General features: G+C 49.7%; 2 protein-coding genes across 3 annotated transcripts in view; both read right to left on the minus strand.

Moving 5' to 3' along the window:
• Positions 1 to 23,115, minus strand: part of nubpl (nucleotide binding protein-like) — a 143,542-nt gene that overhangs the window by 40,512 nt on the left and 79,915 nt on the right. The window lies entirely within an intron of this gene.
• akap6 (A kinase (PRKA) anchor protein 6) lies at positions 824 to 19,205 on the minus strand. Of its 2 annotated transcripts, XM_062469613.1 has the most exons (7): positions 19,063 to 19,205; positions 15,669 to 15,878; positions 9,505 to 9,783; positions 4,945 to 7,854; positions 3,731 to 4,612; positions 2,608 to 2,709; positions 824 to 1,102 (listed from the first exon to the last, which is right to left on the minus strand). In XM_062469613.1, the coding sequence occupies exons 1-7, from the start codon at positions 19,192 to 19,194 to the stop codon at positions 1,055 to 1,057; spliced, it is 4,563 nt and encodes a 1,520-aa protein (XP_062325597.1). In that variant the 5' UTR covers positions 19,195 to 19,205; the 3' UTR covers positions 824 to 1,054. The 2 variants fall into 2 exon arrangements, with proteins under 2 accessions (XP_062325597.1, XP_062325598.1); XM_062469614.1 differs by lacking the exons at positions 9,505 to 9,783; positions 15,669 to 15,878; positions 19,063 to 19,205 and adding an exon at positions 8,612 to 8,736.

The raw sequence follows: 23,115 nt of genomic DNA on the forward strand, positions 1-23,115 counted from the left end.
ACCAAGTATATGTACCACCGGAATACAACTAGGCTTAAAGGTACAGTATACATATATACAGATGCCTATTTCAACCTTGCCTTTTTGTCATCCTTTGCCTTTCTTCTCTTTTTTTCTCTCTCATTCTCCACTTCTTCTAAACACCTAACTGGGAAAGCAGTGTTTTAACAAAAGGTATCAGAAATAACAGTAGCAAGGCACACATTTTAAAGTTTTAACCCCTTCCTTTCCTCTCCTGCGTTTTAGGTATTAAAAAAAATTAACCTCAGACAGTATACTGGTACACACACACACTTCTACATCACACCCACCTCCAGACCACACCACTCAGCTGTTTCCAAAGTTGCATTGTCGCTGTGTTGCATAGAGTACATCTGTCACCCTCTCTCTCTCTCTCTCTGCCATATTACATAACACAATACCATGGTCTCCCACCTGCTGGCCCAGGAGCCGGCAGAACACTCCAGTGTGCCTTGGTTCCAGGCCCTCTGCTTTCTGTAGCAGTGGTGAGACTCCGGTGAGGTTCCTGCTAGACAAGGTGACCTTAGCAGACTGTGGAGATGCACCCAAGCTCAGGGGGGGGGGGGGGGGGGGCTAAACATGTGCAGCTGGGGCTGCACAGTACTGGTAGTGAGATAGTATCTGGGGAGTAGTGGGAGATGCCATGCAAACTGGTGGAAGAACTGAATGTGAGTGTGTGTACGCACACACTTGTGATTCATTCAGTCATTGCATGGCGGCAGAGCAGTGAGGTAGCTCAGTTCATGTTGGATGTGAGAAGCTGAACCACTTCCTGGATCAGCTGGAGGTCAACGTTGCAGCAGTCAGAAACAGGAAGAGCACAGTAAGTGGGAAGCTTAGAACAAGGCCAGAAGGAGAAGCCATGGAGTCCGATGATGTTGGTTTTTTTTCTCTCCTATGGCCCAGGTCAGCATGTACAGTGGAGGGGATGAGATGGTCCTTGATTAGGTCCTGGGGACATCCAGGAGGGGAGAGCCATGCAGCGTGAGAGGAGAGCAAACAGGACAGGCCCTCGGGCTGGGCTGCCACAGCCTCACAGCTGGGCTGCGGCAGGGACTGGAGCCACGGTCTCTGACAGCCTCTGGAGAGAAGACGAGAGGGAAAAGAGGTACACATAAATTCCAAGGTTGTTCATTCGTTTTTTTTACAGTATAATACAAATTAATAAAATCACTGGACTTTAGCATACACATTTTATAGATGTGTATGCTAACAACCCTTATTTGTGCACTCTTTGGGCGCCTCCCCTCCCCTCCCTCTTGCTATCGCACTGAGGATCTCCTGTGTCCTACTCTGCCTCCATGATGGGCCGAAGGCACCTGCTCTCTCTCTCCTCCCCTCTCCCTCCCCCGTCCTCTCCCCTCCCCCTCCTCCTCCAGGCTCGTGCTGTCTGACTGAACAGGTGGGCCAGACTTGGCCCCGCCACAGGGAGCTGCTACAGCTGTACACACCACTCACTGTCTAGGTGTGTGTGTGTGTGTAATTATGAGAAAAACAAAGCAGGAGAAAAATTAGTCTGTGTGCTGTATGTGACATAGTGTGTGTGTGTGTGTGTGCTCAGCTTGCATGTATCCTGCAAGTGTGACGCAGGGCTGTCTAACCTGCGGCCCCCATTCGTACAGAGGCTCCAGCAGGGCTCATGTGCCCTGCCCAGGGGCCTGTCAGGGGACAGAAGGCGGGGGGGGGGGGGGGTTGTGTGTGTCATGGGGGGGTTGGGGGGGTGGAGGGGTGCTTAGCCCCAGGGCTGCTCATGGTGAGGCTACTTTCCACACACACTCTCTTACACACACACCCACAAACCTTACACTACTCGCAACCTGTTAGATGGTTTCAGTGGAATTCCACTGCAGTAAACATAGGATGTGGTCACTCATCTAAGATGTGTGACGTGATACTATAACATTAAAATATAATATATAGCAATATATCAACATACAATAATAATATTCCTGTTTTGTGGAAATAATCAAAAGTGTGTGTGTGTATGAGTGTGTGTGTGTGCGTTTAAAAAAGCCCCAGAGAAGAGCCAGAGAGGCAGACAGACATGCTCCTCTGTAGACCCAGGTACCCCAGCCCTGCTAGCATCTCTCACAGAGCAATTTGCTGCTAACAGAGGCAGACACACCATGGTAGAAAGCGCAGTTCCTGTCATTGAATCATAACAAAGTCACAGGCCAGACGAGCTCGCCTGCGTCACCAGAGACAGAAGCCAGCTTTTATGTCTCCTTATCACAGAGCTATTTTCTACCAAGAGAAAAAGACAGAGATAGAGATAGAGAGAGAGGGATGGAGAGAAAGAAAGAAAAGACAAAAGCAAAGAAACAGCAAGCTAATTCCTTTCTGTGAATTAATAAGGAAAGCTGGATCTTCCGAATGTGCGAACTTGCAGTATGGAATGAGCCGGAAAGTGTATTGTTTGCACTGACACACTGGAGCGAGAGGAGCACCTGCAGCTATGGTTCCAGGTAGAGCACACACACACATCCAGAGGAGGAGAGAGACACAGAGAGACAGGGGGGGAGAGAGCGAGAGCGAGAGAGATCAAGAAAGAGGCAGAGAGAGAGATATACCGTTCATCATACCTACCCTGACTTGGGGCCTGCTGGAGGCAGATGATCTGTCAGTGACATGGCTGCCACCCTGAGGTCCCCTGGTACCCTCCACGCTGCCTACACCTGACCTTGGAGCCTGGGGGAGGGGGGGGACACACAGAGGCCCAGTTTAAGACAGAGAGGCATCACTGGGGGGTATGAAGGGAGGGGTGGGGGGGGGGGGTAGACTGACACTAGCAGGAGAAAATGGACAATGAGAGATAGAACAAAACACATCAAAAGCCCATTATTATTTAGTCTGCAGTTTTTTCTAATCTGCTGGTGTTTCTGTAGTGTTTAGAAGTCTGTGTAGAGAAGCTGAACAAATCAGCTGAAACTAGTGGAGAGTGCAAATTAAAACAACAATTGCAGCATGGAGAATACAATCCGCCTTTCTTTTTAATTGCTTTGAAAGTGATCTGTTTGTATCCATGTTTGTGTATGTCGTATTCTACCCATGGAGTCATGACTCCTCTCCCAAAAACTTTTTAGTTATTGTTTAATAATCATAGATGTATGCTTTCAAGCTGTTCACTGAACAAGCTTGATAACTGATGCAAAAACTTCATCTGTAGATTTCGGTTTTGGCAGCCGACACGAGAGAACAGTGTGGAGAATCAGACAAACTGGATACAAAAACTTAAACAACCCTAACACATTGTTAATCCAGTCATGAAATGAAGTCATGATTCTTGATACTTGACAGGAAAATCCTGGTTAGAAACGATAATTGAACTTGACTGAAGGTCAAGCTTGGTTCTCTTGTGAGGACCCATGGCTCTGTAAACCCTCTCACTAGTGAAACCATGAGGAAAACGAACACCTCTCAAATATGACTGAGATTACTTAGAAATGAAGACAACAGGTTGCACAGCAGAGTCATTACATGTTAACGGGGCGGCAGCTGTGTAATGTCTGGAATGGGGGTATAATGTATGGTATCATGTATGGTATAATGTAGTATAATAGTGTGGGTTGGGTATAATGCCTGTGACTATAGACTAATGTCAGGGTTGGAGCAGAGATCCAGGTGTGTGAGATATGGGCCGGTATAATGTCTGCTAGTGGGTCTGGTATAATGTCTGAGATATGGACCAGTAGAATATCTGGGAACGCACCTGTTTCTGAGTGGCCTTTGCATCCTGCAGCGAGTTGCGGCCATTCCTGACATTCCTCTGTTTCATCCACAGAGCTGCAGAGCCTGTCTCGCCGCTATCGCACCCTCTCATCGCCGCAGAGTTAATTTTAGGATTAATACTGGCGCAGCCTGCCTCCTTTAAAGGATTTGTACTGGAGCAAGAGATGCTTATCTTGGTCATTACAGGAGCAATATTGGATTCAAGCGTTTTAGAATCTGCAAAACATTCAACAGTGTCTATCTGGCTTTCACACCGTGAGGGATTAAGATAAGAGGCGGGCTCATTACGACTCGGCGCCGCCAGGCTACCGGTCGGGTTTCCCGGAGAGACGGCAGTGCGGGCGAGGCCTTGGTATGCTGCTTCCGCGCTCTGGGCAGGGGAGAGGACGGGCCGGGCACCTGCTGAGGGACAAGGCCCCAGGAGATAGGAGTCTGGGCTTGCTGTTGGCTGCGGACGGGGCCCTCGATTGTCGCAGAGGAAGGTTTCTGTTGGTATGGGACTGGGCCCTAGGTGACAGGAGAGGAAGCTGTCGGTGAGGTTGGGACTGGGCCGTCTGCGGGGCCTCTTGGTGAGGACCATGCTGTAGCACAGCGGGGGGCCCAGGTACACCTCCTCTGTGCAGGCCTCAAACAGCAGCTCCTGGTCCTGAAGGTCCAGGGTGGGAGAGAGGGGCGGGGGCAGGTCTGGGGAGGGGGAGATGGCAGGGGGGAGGTCGGGGGTGTTGGAGAGGAGAGGGGTGTTGTTCTTGCTTTCCTGGCAGGTGCTGACCTCTCCACAGTCACTGTCATGCGAGGAGAGGGACAGGTAGGAGTAGAAGTCTCCCTTGCGTAGCTGGATAGGCCTGTGGGAGTGCTCCAGCACCTGCACAGAGGCAGATTATTACACTAGATTAGATTAGGCATTATTGGAGTAGTGTTTAGTTCAATGAATCCACATATTATTATCATGAAATCATTTTGTGGATTATTATCGACTATAGGTATGTTGAGGTAGATTATGAGGCCTACAAACAGTACTCCCCAACCTCTAGAATATAACGGAAATGTTACTGAAGCTATATTGTGCGTATTTGAAAGGAAGCAAAAGAAAGAAGAGAAAGAGAGTGAGCCAGAGAGCCAGACAGACATGCTCCTCTGTAGGCCCAGGTGCCCCAGCCCTGCTAGCACCTCTCACAGAGCAACAAGACTGCCTACCTTGTCTCTGATCTGGGCCAGCTGTGCTGAGCTGAGGGGAGGTGGGCTGGACCCTCCTCCTTCCTCTAATCCCTGCTGCTCGGATTGGTTCTCCTTGTTCCTCAGGGCGACGGTTGTCATGTCGATGATCTCCATGACAAAGTTGTGGACGTTCTCCCCCTTCTTCTGCCCGCCGGGGGAGTCGGAGGACGAGGGGGCGTGTCCACAGCAGGAGGGCCGTCCTCGGGGGTGGGCGTGGCCGAGGGCGTAGGAGGCGGGCTGTCTACGACTCTCCTCCCTCAGGAAGGACGAGAAGGTCTCCTGACTGTTGATCGACTGTCGGCCCCCACCTCGGAGCAGTGCATGATGGGATCTGCAGTCTTCCACGGGGGAGAGGGAGGGGGACGGGTGGGAGGAGCTGTGACACGGGATCTCGCCCCTCAGCTGGCTTTCCAACGAGGCCTGCTTGTTCTCAAGGGGGAGGAGCTCGCAGGAAGGGGAGGCGGAGCACGTGGTCATCATGGCGGCCGCGTTCCTGGAGTCCCCGCCCACGGAGTCCTTGCAGGCCTCGCCCGTCCTGGTGTAAAGACTCCCCTCCTCTCTCATCAGCAGTTCGTCCTCCTCGTCCTTCCTCTTCAGCTGGGACTGATCCACGTTGCCGTTCTCCATGTCGTCCACCAGCCGGCTGATGTAGCTGCGCGTGGCGTTCCTCCTGTTGGCCTCCACCTCCACCTCCCCCTCCCGGGGCTGCTTCTGCACGCGCTCGCTCCGCACGTTGGCGTTGGTTTCCAGAAGCTTCAGTGCGGCGCCGCCGAGGAAGCGGCGGTCGCCCGCGGGGGACGACGCGTTCTCCCGGGACGACGTCCCGCACTGGAGCTCGTCCCCCAGGTCGGCCTCCCCTCTCTCCCTGGCAGCGGGCGAGCAAGAGGAGGAGGGAGGTCGAGGTTTGATCCAGCTCTGCAGCTCGTTCCTCATGTACTCCAGCCCCAGGGCGAAGGACTCCTCCGTGCCTTCCTCTTCCTCCTCCTCGTCCTCGTCCTCCTCCTCCTCGGAGGTCATGTTAGACTCCTCCCCCTCCCGCCCCCCCAGCTCCTCCTCGGTGAGCGTGGGGGTGGAGCTGGAGAGGAGGTCGCTGTCGTCTTCGTCATCGGTGCAGGCCGAGGCGCAGGACACGTTGACCACCATGCTGACGCTGGCGTCCGTCTCGTCGGGCGCCGCGCCGGCGCGCTGGCACCGCTTCCTGAAGGAGGCGTTGGTGTCGGGGAAGAGGCGGCTCTTCAGGAGGGCTAGGTCCTCGGACGCGGCGGAGGACTCCTCGGCGCTGCTCAGCTCCGTCAGGGAGGCGGCCGAGCTCTCGTTGACGGAGGAGGGGGGGCCGCGGGGGCCCGCGCGCCCCCCCGGGGCCGGCGGACGCAGGGAGCAGCCCTGCAGGGTGATGTCAGAGATGCTGCGGGTCATATTCTGGGCCAGGGGGCTCTGGATGTCCTCCAGGCGACGCAGGAGCTCCAGGGTGCGGCGGCTCAGCTCCCCGGCCGCCTCCCCTCCCGGAGCGGGGGCCGGGCCTCCCGCCTCCCCAGGCTTGCCTGGTTCCCCCGGCCCCAGCTCCCCCAGACTGCCCTGGCTGCCCATCTCCTCCCCACTCCTACCAGGGGCCAGCCAGCTCTCCAGGGAGATGCTGCGTGGCAGAGGGTCTTTGCCTGCCGGGAACAGTTCCCCTGCTGTGAACAGAGACTCCAGAGAGGACCCCTGGGACAGCAGGGGGAGGGGGGAGAAGACTCGGTGGCGGAGGCTCTTTTTTTGCCCGCTGGTGACCCCTCCCTCCTGCTTGTCTCCACCGGGGATGGAGGCTCCGTCAGAGCCAAAGCCCCCCTCGGAGTCAGAGTCAGGGGTGAAGCCGTGCCCGTTCACTAGGATCTCCACTGTGTCTCTCTGGTGCTTCCTTCTCATCTCGACCTGCTCTTTCTTTCTCCTCGCCTCTTCGCTCTCGTCCCGATTCTTCCTGTTCTCTCTGTTCTCTCTCTTTCGTCTCATCTCTCTCTCGCTGTCCTCTCTTCTCTTCCTTCCTGATTTAGACCTCGGGTCTCTCTTCAGCACCACGCAGTCTCCGTACAGGGCGCACTGATTGGCTCGTTCCAGTATCCTATCAATATCCTCGTCACACACCCGGTCCTCCGAGGGGGAGTCTGACCCCCGGGGGGGAGAGAGGTGGCTGCCCCTCCCCTCCTCCCCCTCCCCCTCCCCCTCCCCCTCTCCCTCCATCTCCTCCAGCTGGCAGGTCTCAGAGTTGGCTGTGGTCTCCGTGTCTCCCTCGCTGACGATCCCGCTCTCGCTCTCCGATCGCCGGGCTGAGTCGCCGCCCCGAGGGCCCTGACGGCCCCTCTGCGCCCCCAGCAGGTCGGGCAGAGACTCCACCGAGGAGAAGGAGGAGTCTTTGCTCAGGCTCTTCAGGAGGGTCTGCTTCCTGTGGGCCTCGTGGCTGAGGGTCTGCTTCCTGTGGGCCTCGTGGCTGAGGGTCTGCTTCCTGTGGGCCTCGTGGCTGAGGGTCTGCTTCCTGTGGGCCTCGTGGCTGAGGGTCTGCTTCCTGTGGGCCTCGTGGCTGAGGGTCTTGGGGAGAGGGGAAGGAAAGTGGGGCTGGCAGTAGAGCTCGATGTTATGGACGCTGTAAACTTGATAGACAGTGTTGACTGGATGATGAGAGGACGGAGGAGGGACCATCACCGAGTCCCCCGCCCGGGTGGAGGGGTGGAGAGGGTGACAGTGACCTAAACCTGAGGGCTGTGGACCGTGGGTGTCCGAGTCCAGGTCAGGGGTGTGTGTGTGGCTGTCGTGGGTGTCGGCGATGGTCATGTCCATCTCGTCCCATTCCCAGGAGTCCTCAGGGGGAGCACCGTGAAGGTCCATCAGAGCAGGTTCTAGAAAGTTCCCTGGAACCTGCACAGTAGGCAACAGAGAGGACAGAGAGTTAGACTAAGAGTTCATGCAATCTACAGTGGGGTCAAGTCTTCCTCAATGGTAGAGGCAAAAAATAATGACATTGAAAAAGAAATCCATATAACATAAGAGCGTTTCATAAAAATAAAAAATCTGACTATAATAGTAACCTTTTTACACTTGAATAGAGCAGGCCCAGAGTCTTATTTACACATACCAGATTCAGAATGCTACTTTGACAAGGGCTCTCAATCACCACAGAATGCCCTAACAACAGATGCCTCAACAATTTTATGCCTCTTCGGAAAAAACCTCCCACACACACACACACACACAACTGTCTGGAAATGTGCTTAGACGCAGGCATTCTAGGACACAATTAAACAAATTGCCCTGCATCTCGTTAATACCAGAGAGGGGCAATTTATATTAGCCATTTGTATCTCATTAGTCTATTATAGCAAATCCAACACTTGCTTGGTGTGTAGGATGGGCCCTGTAATGAATTATTATTAGATTTGTGTTTATTCTTTTGCTGCTGATAGGCGAGGTCTACCAAATCTACCAAACAATAAAACTATCAATCAATCTAATCCAATTAGAATAATGAGAGCTGCATCAGCTATCGCTGGGCAGAACGTGCATCGAAATGTGAAACCTAACCAGATACTGTATGTGAATGAAAGGCTTGGACGAGCTCTAGTCATTAGTACGACCCACGGCCAAACCACCGCCGTCACAGGAAACAGACCCTCACCTTATCACCATCAAGCTCTCAAACAACCAGCCAACCGAACACTCCAACACACCGCAGCACTTCCTCATGACATGACACAGGAAATAATTCCTTGGTGCGCTTTTAAATATTGGCCTTCTCTCGCGACCTTCCAGCAGATGCAAGGCTAACAGATGAGCCTCTCACACAAAACACACACATATGGAGGAAAAATTGTTGTTGCTGTTTCCTCTGCGCTGGGAGGATGGGTCCTGTCTCGGAACAGCGCTGGCTGAGAACACAGGCGTTTCATCACACACTGCAGCCATTCATTTATAAACAAAGCGCCGAGCGGCCAGAACACTTCTCTCTCCCCATTCTGAACACATCCAGAAAGTGAAATTACACTTCAGTAGGAAGGTCAGTGTGCTGGTGGCCTCTGCTATTTGTCTTCTCTCCTGGAGAGCTGGGGGACGTTTATAACCAAAAGGACAGGCAGCAGATCTACCAGAACATTCCCCAGGGCTGAGGTGGTCTGCTGCTAAACTGTTCCTGCTGTTATTTTCCTACACAACACAATAAAATACTCTAGGAAAGGTTGGCGAAAGTGTAAGGGTTCTCTGTGGTTCACAGTCAAATTGAGTAACTGAGATGCTTCAAAGAAGGAATTCATTCTAATAAAGGGGTTCTAATGAAATATAATATCACTGTCAAACCCCCTTTTAAACAAGCCATTTTCTGGCCTTTCAGAAGCTCGTTTTCATGATTCATGGGTACAAAGTCACAGTACACTCCCACCTTCTGTAATGAAGGTTTCTGCCGGTGCACCATATCCATTCTATGAAATCTACTTCTACGATATGGAGAACACACACAGGTTCTATTCTCTGTTCTGTTCTTCTTCTTGTGTTGTGAACCTCGGTGTGTCTGTGTACCTGTTCAGGCCCCAGGACCCTCTTCAGGCGTGTCTGCCACTGCAGCGCCTGCATGACGATGGCCTCCCAGCGACGCTCGAGGTTGATAGCCAGCAGCTGAAGGGCCTCCTGGTGCTGCTCTGCTTCTGGACCCATCTGGAGGGCCCCCTGGTGCAGCTGCGCGACTGGGCCCACCTGGAGGGCCTCCCTGTGCTGTTCGCCCTGCTCCAGCAGCCTTTGGCACAATCTCAGCACAGATGCCACGCCCTTACGCCGGCCTCGCACCTCCAGACACAAGGACTAAGGTGGGAGGGGGGAGAGAGGGGGAGAGAGAGAGAGTTACAGAACCAATAACATACTGTCCTTAACCCCTCGTTCCTAAGCGACCACCCCATCATTTCCAACCAGCGGCAATATATGGTAGGGGTGGGGGTGTAACAAGGGACTGCCACTCCCTCCCCCATACACACGCACACACACCTTCACCCGTGATGAGGTCTCCCTGTCGCAGCCATGTAAATCACCCCTACCTAACCCTTTTATGCCTCTCATAAACAGCAGAAATATTAAACATTAAAAGGGCACAGCCTCCACCTCCGTGTTCTAATACTCCACATCACACATCACACACACAGGCACTACATTTTTGGGCTCCAGTGTAAAATGCAGATAATCTTCCAAGCGGAGACCTGGGCTGTCCTTCTGAACATGCAGAGATGACAAGGCGCAGAATGGATCCCCACAACAACACATCCACAGAACAATTTATGCAAATCCCGTCCACCCCGAAAAGCTCTCCCTTTAGCATTTTCTTTACATTTTCCAATAAATATTAAACACTATTACATTGAAATTGGATTTCCCCCCACTGTGTTCCTGTCCTGCTCTAGCATCTAGTTCCAGTTTGTGTCCTCGTCTGAATGTACGGGCTGACGGGACGACCAAGAGCCAGGAACACAGAGACTGACAGGACTGACAACCTGCTCTGCCACCGGGATGGAGAGATAGAGAGAGAGAGACAGAGAGAGGGGGAAGGAGAGAGAGAGAGAGGGAAGGAGAGAGAGAGAGGGGGGGGAAGGAGAGAGGGAAGGAAGGAGAGAGAGAGATGAGAGAGGGGGAAGGAGAGAGAGAGACAGAGAGAGAGACAGAGAGAGAGAGAGAGAGAGAGGGGGAAGGAGAGAGAGAGAGGGGGGGAAGGAGAGAGAGAGATGAGACAGAGGGGGAAGGAGAGAGAGGGGGGGGGAAGGAGAGAGAGAGATGAGAGAGAGGGGGAAGGAGAGAGAGAGACAGAGAGAGGGGGAAGGAGAGGAAGGAGAGAGACAGAGAGAGAGAGAGAGAGAAGAGAGAGAGAAGAGAGAGAGAGAGAGAGAGAGAGAGAGAGAGAGAGAGAGAGAGAGAGAGAGGAAGGAGATGAGAGAGGGGGGGCGAAGGAGAGAGAGAGATGAGAGAGAGGGGAAGGAGAGAGAGGGGGGGAGGAGAGAGAGATGAGAGAGGGGGAAGGAGAGAGAGAGACAGAGAGAGGGGAAGGAGAGAGAGACAGAGAGAGAGAGAGAGAGAGAGAGAGAGATGAGAGAGAGAGAGCGAGAGAGAGAGAGAGAGAGAGAAGAGAGAGAGAGAGAGAGAGAGAAAGGGGGGAAGGAGAGAGAGATGAGAGAGAGGGGGAAGGAGAGAGAGAGAGATGAGAGAAGGGGAAGGAGGGAGAGAGATAGAGATGAGAAAGAGGGGAAGGAGAGAGATAGAGAAGCAGAGTAAAAAAGGGATAGAGAGAGAGAGAAAGAAAGAGAAAAAAAAGAACTGAAATTGACACACACTAGTAAGAACCGGCTCTAGAATGATGTTTCTGCATGTTTCACTACACCGTCGTATTACACGTTCAAGATTTTACATCTGGCAGTCCAGTTTAGTTGTCAGAAATATGAATGATACAGCCTGTTTGACAAATACTACTAATATAGAATGTCTACATACAAATGGCCCAACCCGAGTGAATGCATGCTGTGCTAAATGGCACATGAAGTTTTCTGGCGTTATTTTAGCCTCTGAGAAAGAAAGGCTGAGAGCCGAAAGCTTCATTGTCTTTGCCTCGCCTCGCCTCGTCTCATACACTGTGTTCCTCTCTGCCCGGGCTGCCCTTATTGACTCACAGACTGAGCAATAGTCTGCCAATATTTGCTAAAAAGCTTTTTCAATACATGGAAGGCAGTGGAGTGGACTGAGAGAGAGAGAGAGAGAGAGAGAGAGAGAGAGAGAGATGAGAGAGAGAGAGAGAGAGAGAGAGAGAGAGGGGGAGAGAGAGAGAGAGATGGGGGAGGGAGAGGGAGAGAGAAGGAGGGAGAGAGAGACATGTACAATGGGTCCATTTGAGGAGCAGAGCTAGGGTAGTGAGAACTTGGCCTGACTCCAACATGCTCTAGAACCTTCTCCCAAACCTCACTCTCGATATCACCCCACACACCACAACCAAAACAGCTAAATGAGAAGCATAATTGCCTGAAAATAAAAGCATCTTTCAGTCCTCATCCCTCCAACCATCCATCGCTCCATCTTTTAGAGGCTAGAGGATCAGATATTAGATGTTCTGCCACACTGCAAAGCATTAACACAGTCTAGAAGAGCTCAGACTGTTCCGATTTGATTATAGTCCCTATCATCTCGTTCATCACCACAGCCATCGTCATCATGCTTCCTCCGGCCCCATCATGGTTCTGGCTCAGGCTCAGATTCATCTTGTACAGAGGGATCTATCTACACTATCTAATCTGCAGGGTTCATTCACAGCCCAGATGTAATAATGACACAACAGCAGCCAAACAGCACCGCAGAGCAGATCCTCCTAAGAACCTCTCTCTCATCTCTGCTCCCTCCCTCTCTCTCCACTTCTCTATCTCTCTGTCTCCTCTCTGCTCTCTCTTCCATGCTTCTTAGCTTTCTTTCTCTCTCTCGCTCTCTCTCGCATTCTCTCTCTCCCCCTCTCGCTTCCTCTCTCCTCCTCTCTACCTGCCTGCCTCCTCTTAACAGAGGGTGGGGGTAGATTTACTCCTAAATCTCCTAAAAAGAAATCCTCTTAAGTCGCCCTCCCCCTCACCTCCCACATCTCCAATCGAATTATATCAGTCTGCCATGACTGGCAGCAAAGAGTGCCTTGATGTGACATAAAAAATAGGAAAGCGACCGTAGGAGAAATATCTAACATGTTCCCTGATGGTTTAATAAAGATAACCATAAGACTGGTGGAACCAGAGAAATGTCATTCTCTGTAACAGTCTGTGTTCCGGAATGCCATCAACTAAGTTCTAGAACAGATCCTGCTTGTGTTCTAGTTTTATTGTGATTTGATAGGATGGAGACATGGAGTGGGAATGACCTTTGGTGAGGAGGAGAGGACGAGAGAAGGAGGAGGGAGGAGGAAAGGAGGAGATCACTGTGACAGTGACCCAGTGGATATTCAATCAATTACCATTAATTAGAAATCTCTGATTAATTCTATTTTGTTGATTAAGTCAATTAAAACCACAAGCACTTGTTATCGCAAATGAGTGTAATGAATTCTTGTCGACAATTTGTCCCACACACATATTCCCCTAGCTCAGAGAGAGACAGCCCTCCAGCATCGTCAGCTTCTGTCACTTACAGTCCCCTTTCGAGCGCTCTCTCTTTTTCTTACTCTCTCTCTCTCTTTCGTTCTCTCTCTCTCTAACCTCATATTATCACAGCCTGGCAGGCCAACTGTGCTTGTATCTGTGTATGTTTAGCCACAGTCAAGGTTAATATGGAGCATGGCATTGAAATGGCTTGCGTGAATGAGGTGCATACGTCTGCATTTAAGGGTGCGCCCCCCCCCCCCCGCCGCCCTGCCCCCCCTCCTCCTTCCACAGACGTCTGATGTGGCCCCTCCCCGCATTCACGCACCTCGCTCCTCAGCAGCCATAAAAGGATTACGGTCACACATATAAACGTCCTCGGCTGTAAGAGGGTGCGCTCAGATCCCCTCGGACGCGCGCGCGCGCACTCTCTCTCCTGGAAGACAGACTCTGTGTGAAATATGATCTTAATGTGGTCTTATGAGCACCCAGCCGCTCGGGCTAATGCGCTAAGGCAAACAAACTGAGCGGATTGATGAGAATGCTGCAGATGAGGACATGATCTGGTCGGAGAGAGAGAGAGAGAGAGTGTGTGTGTGCGTGTGTGTGGCATGAAGGACGGGAGAGAGAGTGTGTGTGCATGAAGGACGAGAGCCGGGAGATTGAGCTTGGTGATGGGAGAGTGTGTCCTTTTGATGTCACCTGTCTGATCCCCATTAAAACACTGATGAGGAGCTAACGTCCTATGCCCCTCGTGCACACACACACACACACACTTACAGTTTCTCTCACACACACTTACAGTTTCTCTCTCACACACACACCGGCCATCCATCCAGTCCTTTAATGTGGTTAGCACTTGGCTAAAGGGACAGGAGTTCCTTCATTCTAATCATGAAGCTGCTATTGATATTATATCTGCGCTGTCACATCTGATTAGCTGCTCTCTCACTGCACCACGACGACTGGGGCCCGGGGCTGCAGTGTGATTGGTCAAGAAGAGCTGCTGGGATGAGAGGAGACCGATATGGACCAATGGCAAACAGATGAGGGAGATTGAGGTCTGACCCCCAAGGTGTGACCCCAGGGCCGTCTCTAGATCAGAAAATGAGCTGGCCACCGACGTTGGCGACGCCGGCTCTGCTATCTCCAAATCTAGCGTGGCATCTCCCGCTCCCCGAGAGGCCGGCAGATAGGCGGGGGTCACGCCACGCGGCCCACAGAAGAAGAAAGACACTTTGAACAACTCAGGAAAGCCATTTCTCTACTAGTGAGAGAAAGAGAGTGAGAGAGGGACAGAGTGTGTGTGCATGTGTGTGTGAGGGAGAGAGAGAGAGAGAGAGAGAGAGAGAGAGAGAGAGAGAGAGAGAGAGAGAGAGAGAGAGAGAGAGAGAGAGAGAGAGAGACACAAAGAGACAAAAATAGACCTGGGTAAATGGGTTTGGTCAACTCTCAGTGGGCCAAGGTTTTGACCCTGTTGAAGATATACCTTGTTACATGGAAATAGTAGACTCAATTAGGTCTCTACGGAGACGTTAGGGTTAGGGTTATGGAGGATGAGGAGGATGAGGGGGAGGATGAGGGGGAGGTGAGGCAGGGGGGAGATAAGGAGGAAGAGGTGAAGGGAGGAGGAAGAGGAAGACAGTCGTGAGGGACAGAAGCCATGTGACCATGTACGGGATGTTTCCTGGGCGATAAGCAGCATTAACCTTCATCTGAGATGAGGTGCAGTAGTCAGGAGGCAGGAAACACCCGGGTGTTATAGTAAGATGGAGGCAGAGAGGCTGGGCACCAGCAGACTCAATGGAAGCGTCTAGTCTCTCCAGCCCCCCTCCCAGAGCTACGGCTACACAATGCAGACTCATTTCAGACTTGGTTCCCTCAAGGAAGTCTGGGATACCATATCTTAAAAGCCTTTTAATTAAATTAAGTCTGAGTTAAGGCATGGTCTTAACTCCTTCCTAGCTTCCTCCACTGGTTACTTCATTAATACAGTTGCTACTGATAGGTAGGAAAGATGGAAATGTTCACAGAAATATTCATATAAATGTGATGTATTCACAGACTTTCACATCAATATTTGTTTTGATGGGCGGTTGAATTCAGTTTGAAAGTGGATCCTTTTCTCATGCGTCGCAGTTTCAGGGTCACCTTGGATTAAAAGTGAGCTACAGAATAGTGATCCCTGAGAGAAGCACTCCTCAGTAGAATCTTCTAGAGCCTGGAAATGGCTCCCTGCTGATATCTATTACAGCTTTACTGCAATAAGGACAATGGTATTGAACCCATTTACAGTAGAAAAGGCTCTGTGTCTCCCAAATTACACTTAACAATATTTCTAATCTTTTTCACCCACAATTGGCTTTTCCACAGAAATCAATGCTTCCCATTATGCTTGACACCCTATAAAAATGTAAGTCTCACTTAGAAAACATGAATTCTCTGCACAAAGATCATCATTCACTCTGTACTTAAACCTGCATCTGTCTGTCTTTGTTTGTGAATGGGTAAAGTACTCTCTAACTGTAATGCCGTTACCTATGGGGGGTGCTGGGTGCAATCTGAACGTGAAGTCATCGGTTTGTGTGTTGGTCATCAGCCTACCTTGAAGTTCTGGAGCTGCGTGCTGGCCTGCGGCTGTGTGTCCTGCCTCAGACAGGTGTTGAAGATGAGCAGCTCCGTGTCCCTCAGCCAGCCCTTCAGCTCCTTGATGCGATCTTCCAGCTGCCTCACCATGCAGTTGGTCTGGGGCGACAAGGCCACACGGGGGTCCTGCAACGGACTACAGCTCCCAGAATGCTCCGCCAGGATCTTCTACAGAGACAGAGAAGAGAGTCCACGGTCAGGAGGTAGTGAGTCAGATGGCTGAGCGGTGAGGGAATCGGATTAGTAATCCGAAGGTTGCCAGTTCGATTCCCGGTCATGCCAACTGACGTTGTGTCCCACTTCACCCTACTTGCCTCGGGGGGAATGTCCCTGTACTTACTGTAAGTCGCTCTGGATAAGGGCGTCTGCTAAATGACTAAATGTAGTGTGGTCCAAAAAGCTCTCATATGTTATACGGTCCTGGACTGATGTTGCGCAGTCAAGGGGGAAAAAGCATATTTTTGGACACCAATATTTGATGAATTGAATGAGTTTATACCAGACTATAAAAATACTGAAGCAATACCCTGCGTCTATCTTGTGTGGCAAACCAGTCAGTATGCAAATTATTCAAAGACAGGGGTCTTGAATGTTGTAACACAATCTTCAAAAACTTTGTGTTCTGACAGACAATAGATAGCAGGCCATCATCGCAGCATCCACGAGATTGAGATGCTAATTTCGAGGCGTAGATGTTGTTATCCAGGGGGTTACCTCCATATCACAGAGAAATAATACAATTTGAAGCTAAACAAAACAGCCGCAGAGTGTTGGTGGAGGAGCAAACAATCAGGGGCACAAATACCCTCCAACAATGTTGAAATAGGCTCTACTGGGCAATTTACACGCCCGCCCCCTGCTCCTCCTCCTCCCTCCCAAACTACCACAGCACCACGCAGCACACTCAGGAGAGATGATGGGAGGAAAAGGAGAGAGAGACTACAAAGAGAGAGAGAGAAAGAAAGAGAGAGAGAGAGAGTACAAAGTGAAGCCCCACCTGCTTGGCAGCGCTAGTTTGGGAGCTGGAGTGTGTCTTGAACTCTGGCCCCCCACAGGCTTGTTGTGAGAGCTAAAACACACCATTATCCTGTTAATAAGCACAGCCTCGCCCGCTATAATTGTCAGTCTTTTGTGTGCTGTGTGTGCCTGTAAGGAAGAGACTTCGTAATGGAGACAGATGTGAATACGAGTCAGAGGCTGGAGTGGCCATTTTAGAAAAACAGCATCAATTAACCACTCTGTGATCGTCTAGCTCCCCTGTGCATCCTCTATCTGCGTGGGGTGTGTGTGTGTGTGTTTACACACCTGTGCTGCTTTCATAGAGCCACAGTGTTAATGGGCGATTAACTTACCAGGTCTGACTCATGTGTTTTAGAGTCACAGTGAAAAGAGGTTTGTGATAGGAACCGCGGCAACACTTTCCTGTTTACCAATAAGGAAAGGTGAATAAACACCAAAACACCAAAAACATTAGCATATTCCTCTTTAACGATGGAAAGGGGAGAGCGGGTCAGCTGACCTTGAGATGTTGTCACTGAGGTCAGCGGCATTGCCATGGCGATAAACAGTCTTACTTTATGGAAATGTCTGTATTGATTTCATGACTGTTCCACTTTGATCGCTCTCACCTCCCCATAGCTGTCCTCTGGCACCGCACTGTCTAAACACTACTGAAGGACATCTTACAGGACTTGATTATCCTCCTGTTCTCTCTTCGCTGGTTGTACCGCCATCTTTTCTGACCATCTCATCTGTAATCTGAGAGCCCTGAGTGGCTGTGCTTTTCTAAGATTCTACAGTAGAGCTGTCAGCAAGAGACACGAGTATGCCCTTGTGTGTGTTTGTGTGTGCGTTTACATGAATGTTTGAGTGTGTATGTATGTGTGTGAATGTGTGTGTGTGTGTTTGTGTGTGTGTATGATGCTGTGTCGGGGAGGTGAGACCACACCGATGCCCTTGAAGAGGTCAGCTTACAAAGAGAAGGGGAATTTATTGCCACTTTATTCTGTTCGGGGGAACAGTTTGCAATCATAAATTCTTCATAAGCAGAATACTTCAGAGAATGGTCTGTCTTCATAAATATATACGACAGAGGACATCAATTTCATTTAATTCACAATTTGTGTCAGCACAGCAGATGCCAATGCCTGCCTTGATAGGCTTGTTTAATATGCAATGGAGCTGGCGTAATGTGCAGCGCTGCAAAGGGAGCAGAAATCTAGCTACAGATTAAACTCCCTCTCTGCACCACTGACACCCCATTCTAGCCGCTCCGTACCCCAACGACAACGCCACTCAGCACTCTCTCTCTCTCTCTCTCTCTCTCTCTCTCTCTCTCTCTCTCTCTCTCTCTCTCTCTCTCTCTCTCTCTCTCTCTCACACACACGTGCACTCATCTCACACACTCTTTGACGATTTGTCAATCGACAAAAAACTGTTTGCATAAATGTGTGTGTGTGTGTGTATGTGTGTGGAAGAGAGAGAGAGAGCATTCTGTCCACATGTCACAGATTCATATGGGGGTAACATAACAGAAGTTTAATCATCATGGCTGATTGCTATGGTGCAGAAACAAAGAATTCATTTGTAGCTTCATTTTCAAACCAAATCTGTTTGGCTGTGGTGCTATACATATGTTCATCTAGCTTCCCCAACCCTGCTTAGTTGCACACAAACAGATGGCGTGCACATACACTATAATTTCTCTAAATATGAGAGCGTGAATGTATGCAGACGGTGTTGTTTACATAACAGGAGTCAGGTGTGTACTTTACATAGAGGAAGTGAGGTAATGACCAGGGCCTTCGGTTCGGGAAGCTCACCCAGTCTGTCACAGACAAAGACGAGAGGCAGACAGGAGGGAGAAGACACACTTTCCTCAATTCCCCCACGCCAAGGGCGCCTCTAGACCCGCGACAGCCCCAATTATATTCCTCGTGTAGCAGATGAGATTATCTGTGATTAGCCTAAAATTAGCGATGAGGAGCGCGTTGATAAGCATCAGCAGCCACACCTCAGCTCCCATTAACAGGATCATCAGGAGCAGGGCTGGGACACTGATACCATCTCCAGCCCTGGATCTCTTCCAGGAGAGGAGCAGGCCCTCACAGCAGGGGAGGGGGGGGGGGGTGTAGTCTATGTGTGATTTACTGAAGACTGTCTAAGTTTTCCCTTGCATAAATAAAAGACAGTTTGGGAAAAGCCCCTTTGATGTGTGTGTCCACGTGCCTGTACATTTGTGCCTGTGTGTGTGTGCATCTGTGTGTGTGCATCGGTGCACCTGTGTCCGTGTTTGCGCTCGTGTGCGTGGTGATGCCAGAGGCCAGCAGGGGGGCCAGCGGGGGTCTCCTACCTGCAGCTGGTTCCACTTCTGGGTCATGAGGTCGACGCGCTGGTCAAAGTCCACGGGAAGCTCCGCCCCACTCCTGCGTAAAGACTCCGCCCACCCCAGCAGGTGGGTCTTCTTAGGCAGCCACATGCTCATCTCGACGCTGTTACCCTGGAAACACACACACACATACAGAGTGAGTTATACTGCCGCTACCTAGACTGACTGGGAGTAGTCCATGTGAATAGAATTAATCTACAATTTGCATTCAAATAAGGAACAAAATAGCTCTTTATATAACAGACACAGGTGGCATTTTGACAAGGCTGGTTGGTTGATGTTCACCATAGTATTGTGCATCCATTACAGCTGCTGACATGCCCTGCTAACACTTAAGTCATCTTCTGTTATGATGGAAAACAAAGGCAAACATCCACTGTAAAACAGCAACCGTCTGGTAATCCATGGCCTCACAGTAGACTGCAAACGTACTGGTGTCCAAACATCTTGCAGAACACAAGGAGATCAGGAATAGCAACACTTCAAACTAACCGTTCTGTAGTTGAACAATAATAGTGTGTGATGTGATCTGAAGGGTTGACATTTCCCGCTGGGAGGCTGAGAACCATCCTAACAGTAACATCGTGACACCAGGCTCCTCAACACCGTTGCCTATTATTGGTTGATTCTTCTCTCTTCTCACTTGCCTTTCATTTTCTGCATCAATAGCTGCTTGATTCTAGTTTCATCCTGTCATTTATCATTACGGCAGAGGCACATTTAAATATTTTAATGCGTTCTGTGTTGGTTTTCTCTGCTGTCACACGTCCTGAAAGCATTTTTCACTGTGTGGCATTTCTGATGGAGATGGTACCACACAGCCATCCATCCTTTTCACTTTTTAATAGCGACGCTCGCGGGAAAAAAATAAGTAAATATGTGGCCGTCTAACTATCAGGAAATTATACAATTTATTTGTTGACAGCAAATATTGATTTTAAGACTCTTCTTTTGTTTAAAAAATGGCATGTCATTGATCGCAAGTCTAAACATTAACGGAGAAGAGAAGATAGGCAGAGGTGATTAAAATGTATGAGATCCAAAGTTTTGCGCTGAAATGCTGAGCAGAATGTTTGAGAGGAGAACTTGATGCATGGGCGAGTTTCTGCCTCCAGTCAGTCTGCACGCTAGGACGGCCCTGCAGATCTGCATACTGCACACCTCAGGACGAGAGGGCAGGGGGGAGGAGCAGAGATGAGGTAGGGGGGAGGTGGATCTGGGGGAAATGGACTAGAGATGGACCAGATATGGACTATAGGTAGACTAGAGATGGACCAGATATGGAGTATAGGTAGACTAGAGATGGACTATAGGTAAACTACAGATGGACTATAGGTAGACTACAGATGGACTAGAGATGGACTAAATGGACCAGATATGGACCAGATGGACCAGAGTTGGACAAGAGACAGACTACAGATGGACTAGAGATGAGGTAAAGATTGAGTCGCAACAAGTAGAAACTGAACAACTTGTGATACAGATACTGTAGAGATGAGGCAGAGATGAGATCTGAACTACTGACAAGGAATCATGATGAGATAAAGAGGGTTTGAGGAGTAGCGTTGTGTGGGTGCTGTTGACTGCTCTTAAGAAGCTGGGGTGAGCAACGGGGTTGGTTCCAGGAGAGCAAGTGCATTTCTAAGTAAGGATGACAGGTATATAAAACTAGATTGCGGGAACGTGAGTGTGTGGGTGTGTGTGTGTGTGTGTGTGGGGGGGGGGGGGGGGGCATGGAAAATAACAGAATGAGCTTCCCCTCCCAAAAAGCTAGAAGAGTGGATTCGGATGGAAATAGAAGAGGAGAAAAAAAATCAACAAGCAATCATAACTTTAATTCATTCCACATATTAATGAGCACGAAAGAGTGGAAATGTCAGCAGAAATGCAGTCATACATGAAAACATTTAATGCGTTTTTGTAGATTCATCTTATCCATTAAATTAAAGTTTGTTCAGACTCTGTGACGTGTTGAGACAACAGAAGTAAGATTCCATGAACTGAGGCGGACGCATCCATATTTAAATGAATTTATACAGTTAACACATTACATCCCTGGCTATAGGTAGTCCATATGAACACATGACCTCCCTGACTATAGGTAGTCCATATGAACACATGACCTCCCTGACTATAGGTAGTCCATATGAACACATGACCTCCCTGACTATAGGTAGTCCATATGAACACATGACCTCCCTGACTATAGGTAGTCCATATGAACACATAACCTGCCTGGCTATAGGTAGTCCATATGAACACATAACCTGCCTGGCTATAGGTAGTCCATATGAACACATAACCTGCCTGGCTATAGATAGTCTATATCATCACACTACATCTCTTAAGCTATAGTTTCATAATACCCCAAAAGCTCAAAACTCGCCCAACTCACAGCTCTCACTGTGCTAGCTCCAGTATGTGTGTTCGGCTATCTATCAACCACAGAATTAGACCGGCTTTGACGGCACAGTCTTCACCAAAACAACGCTGACAAATATAATAATTATTTAATCAGTTTTAGTATAAGGAGTGGGGAAGGGGAGGAGAGGGGGGGGGGTTTGTTTGGTGCCATGCCAACATCCTCAGTTTTGACAATTTGTTGTTGACACTGTCAAAGGATAGGAAGACAGGGGGAGTGAGGGGGGGGGGTGGAGAGAGGAACAAGGGAGAAGAGGAGAAGGAGAGATACGGCTCAAAGACCGAGAGAGAGGGAAACGCAAAAAAACGAGGGAGAGAGAGGAAGGGCAGTGTAATAGAGAGGAGGGAGAAAAGGGGAGAGCAGGAGGGAGCGAAAGAGAAGCCGTCTATTGATGTCAGCTCTGTGCAGCTGAGAGGAGAAGGGCTCAGTGTCTCCTCTGAGATGGATGTCCTCCAATCCTGAAAGACCAGGAAGTCCTACCCAGCGTGCTCTCAGAAAAGGAGAGGAAAACATTAAAAACCTGTTAATTCAGATAGAATTACAGACTGCTCCTTTAAGCTAAAAGGAAACCTCTAACTTGTAGAAGGGGTTGTTCATTTTTTTACTAGGTGAAAATCAAATCATTCCTTTCAACAAAGAGCAAGCCTCTCTCTCTCTGTGTCTCTGTGTGTCTCTCTCTTTCTCTGCTCAGAAAGCCTGCTGTACAAAAGGTCTTGAAACACTGGTAATTGTCACCATGGTGACCGGGAGAATAAGCCATTTTACTAGTGGTATAGAGCGCTGGCATTCAACATTGAGTGAGTCAAGCACTGGAGTTTTCTCTCTATATCTCCATCTCCTTCCAGTTCTCCTCACTCTCTTTCTCTCTCAGTAAGTAGGTAGTCAGCAGGGAACCTTGGATAGTTTTAGCTAAATAATCTATTTTCCATTTTCTTTCATTCTGTCTTTCTTTCTTCTCCCCATCTTCCTCTATCGATCTTTCTTTCCTTCTTTTCAACAGGGAAGAACATTTTGATCCTCCTATGTCAGAGCAGATACTGTAGGACTCCATGTCAGAACAGAGGTATGAGGAGCAGTACTAGATAAGAGTATTATTGGCCAATACATCTGGTCCAGTCACAGCAGAGGACAGCAGTTGGAATACTACAAATTTCTACCGCCTCCTTTAGTCCAATGCGGACGCGTCATTCATATTTCTGAGTCTATAAGAGGTTTAACGGACAATGAATCGCTCAATATGCCCACAGACATGCTGAAAAACCAATGGCTAAACAGAGGGCTCTTTTATAGGAAAAAATGACAGAAAAGTTTACTTTGGTAACAAAACAAAAAAAGAAAGTATTGCGGGCGGATACATACAAGGCTGCTCCACAAAGCTCTGGGATGGGGTCAAAACACTGTCTCCTTCTGTGTTTAACAACTTGGTTGGAAGGTCAACTGCAATCACACACACACACACACACACAAACATACACACAAACACACAGACGGGCAGTTGAGGAGGTGTGTATGGTTTATGGCTTTGTTTTCTCTCTGTTTCCCTCCTAGTGGTTGGGGGCTGAGCCCATAGGAAGCCCATGGCTAATGCTGCCATT

The sequence above is a fragment of the Osmerus eperlanus genome, chromosome 9, assembly GCF_963692335.1.
Source record: "Osmerus eperlanus chromosome 9, fOsmEpe2.1, whole genome shotgun sequence".
Taxonomy (NCBI): Eukaryota; Metazoa; Chordata; class Actinopteri; order Osmeriformes; family Osmeridae; genus Osmerus; species Osmerus eperlanus.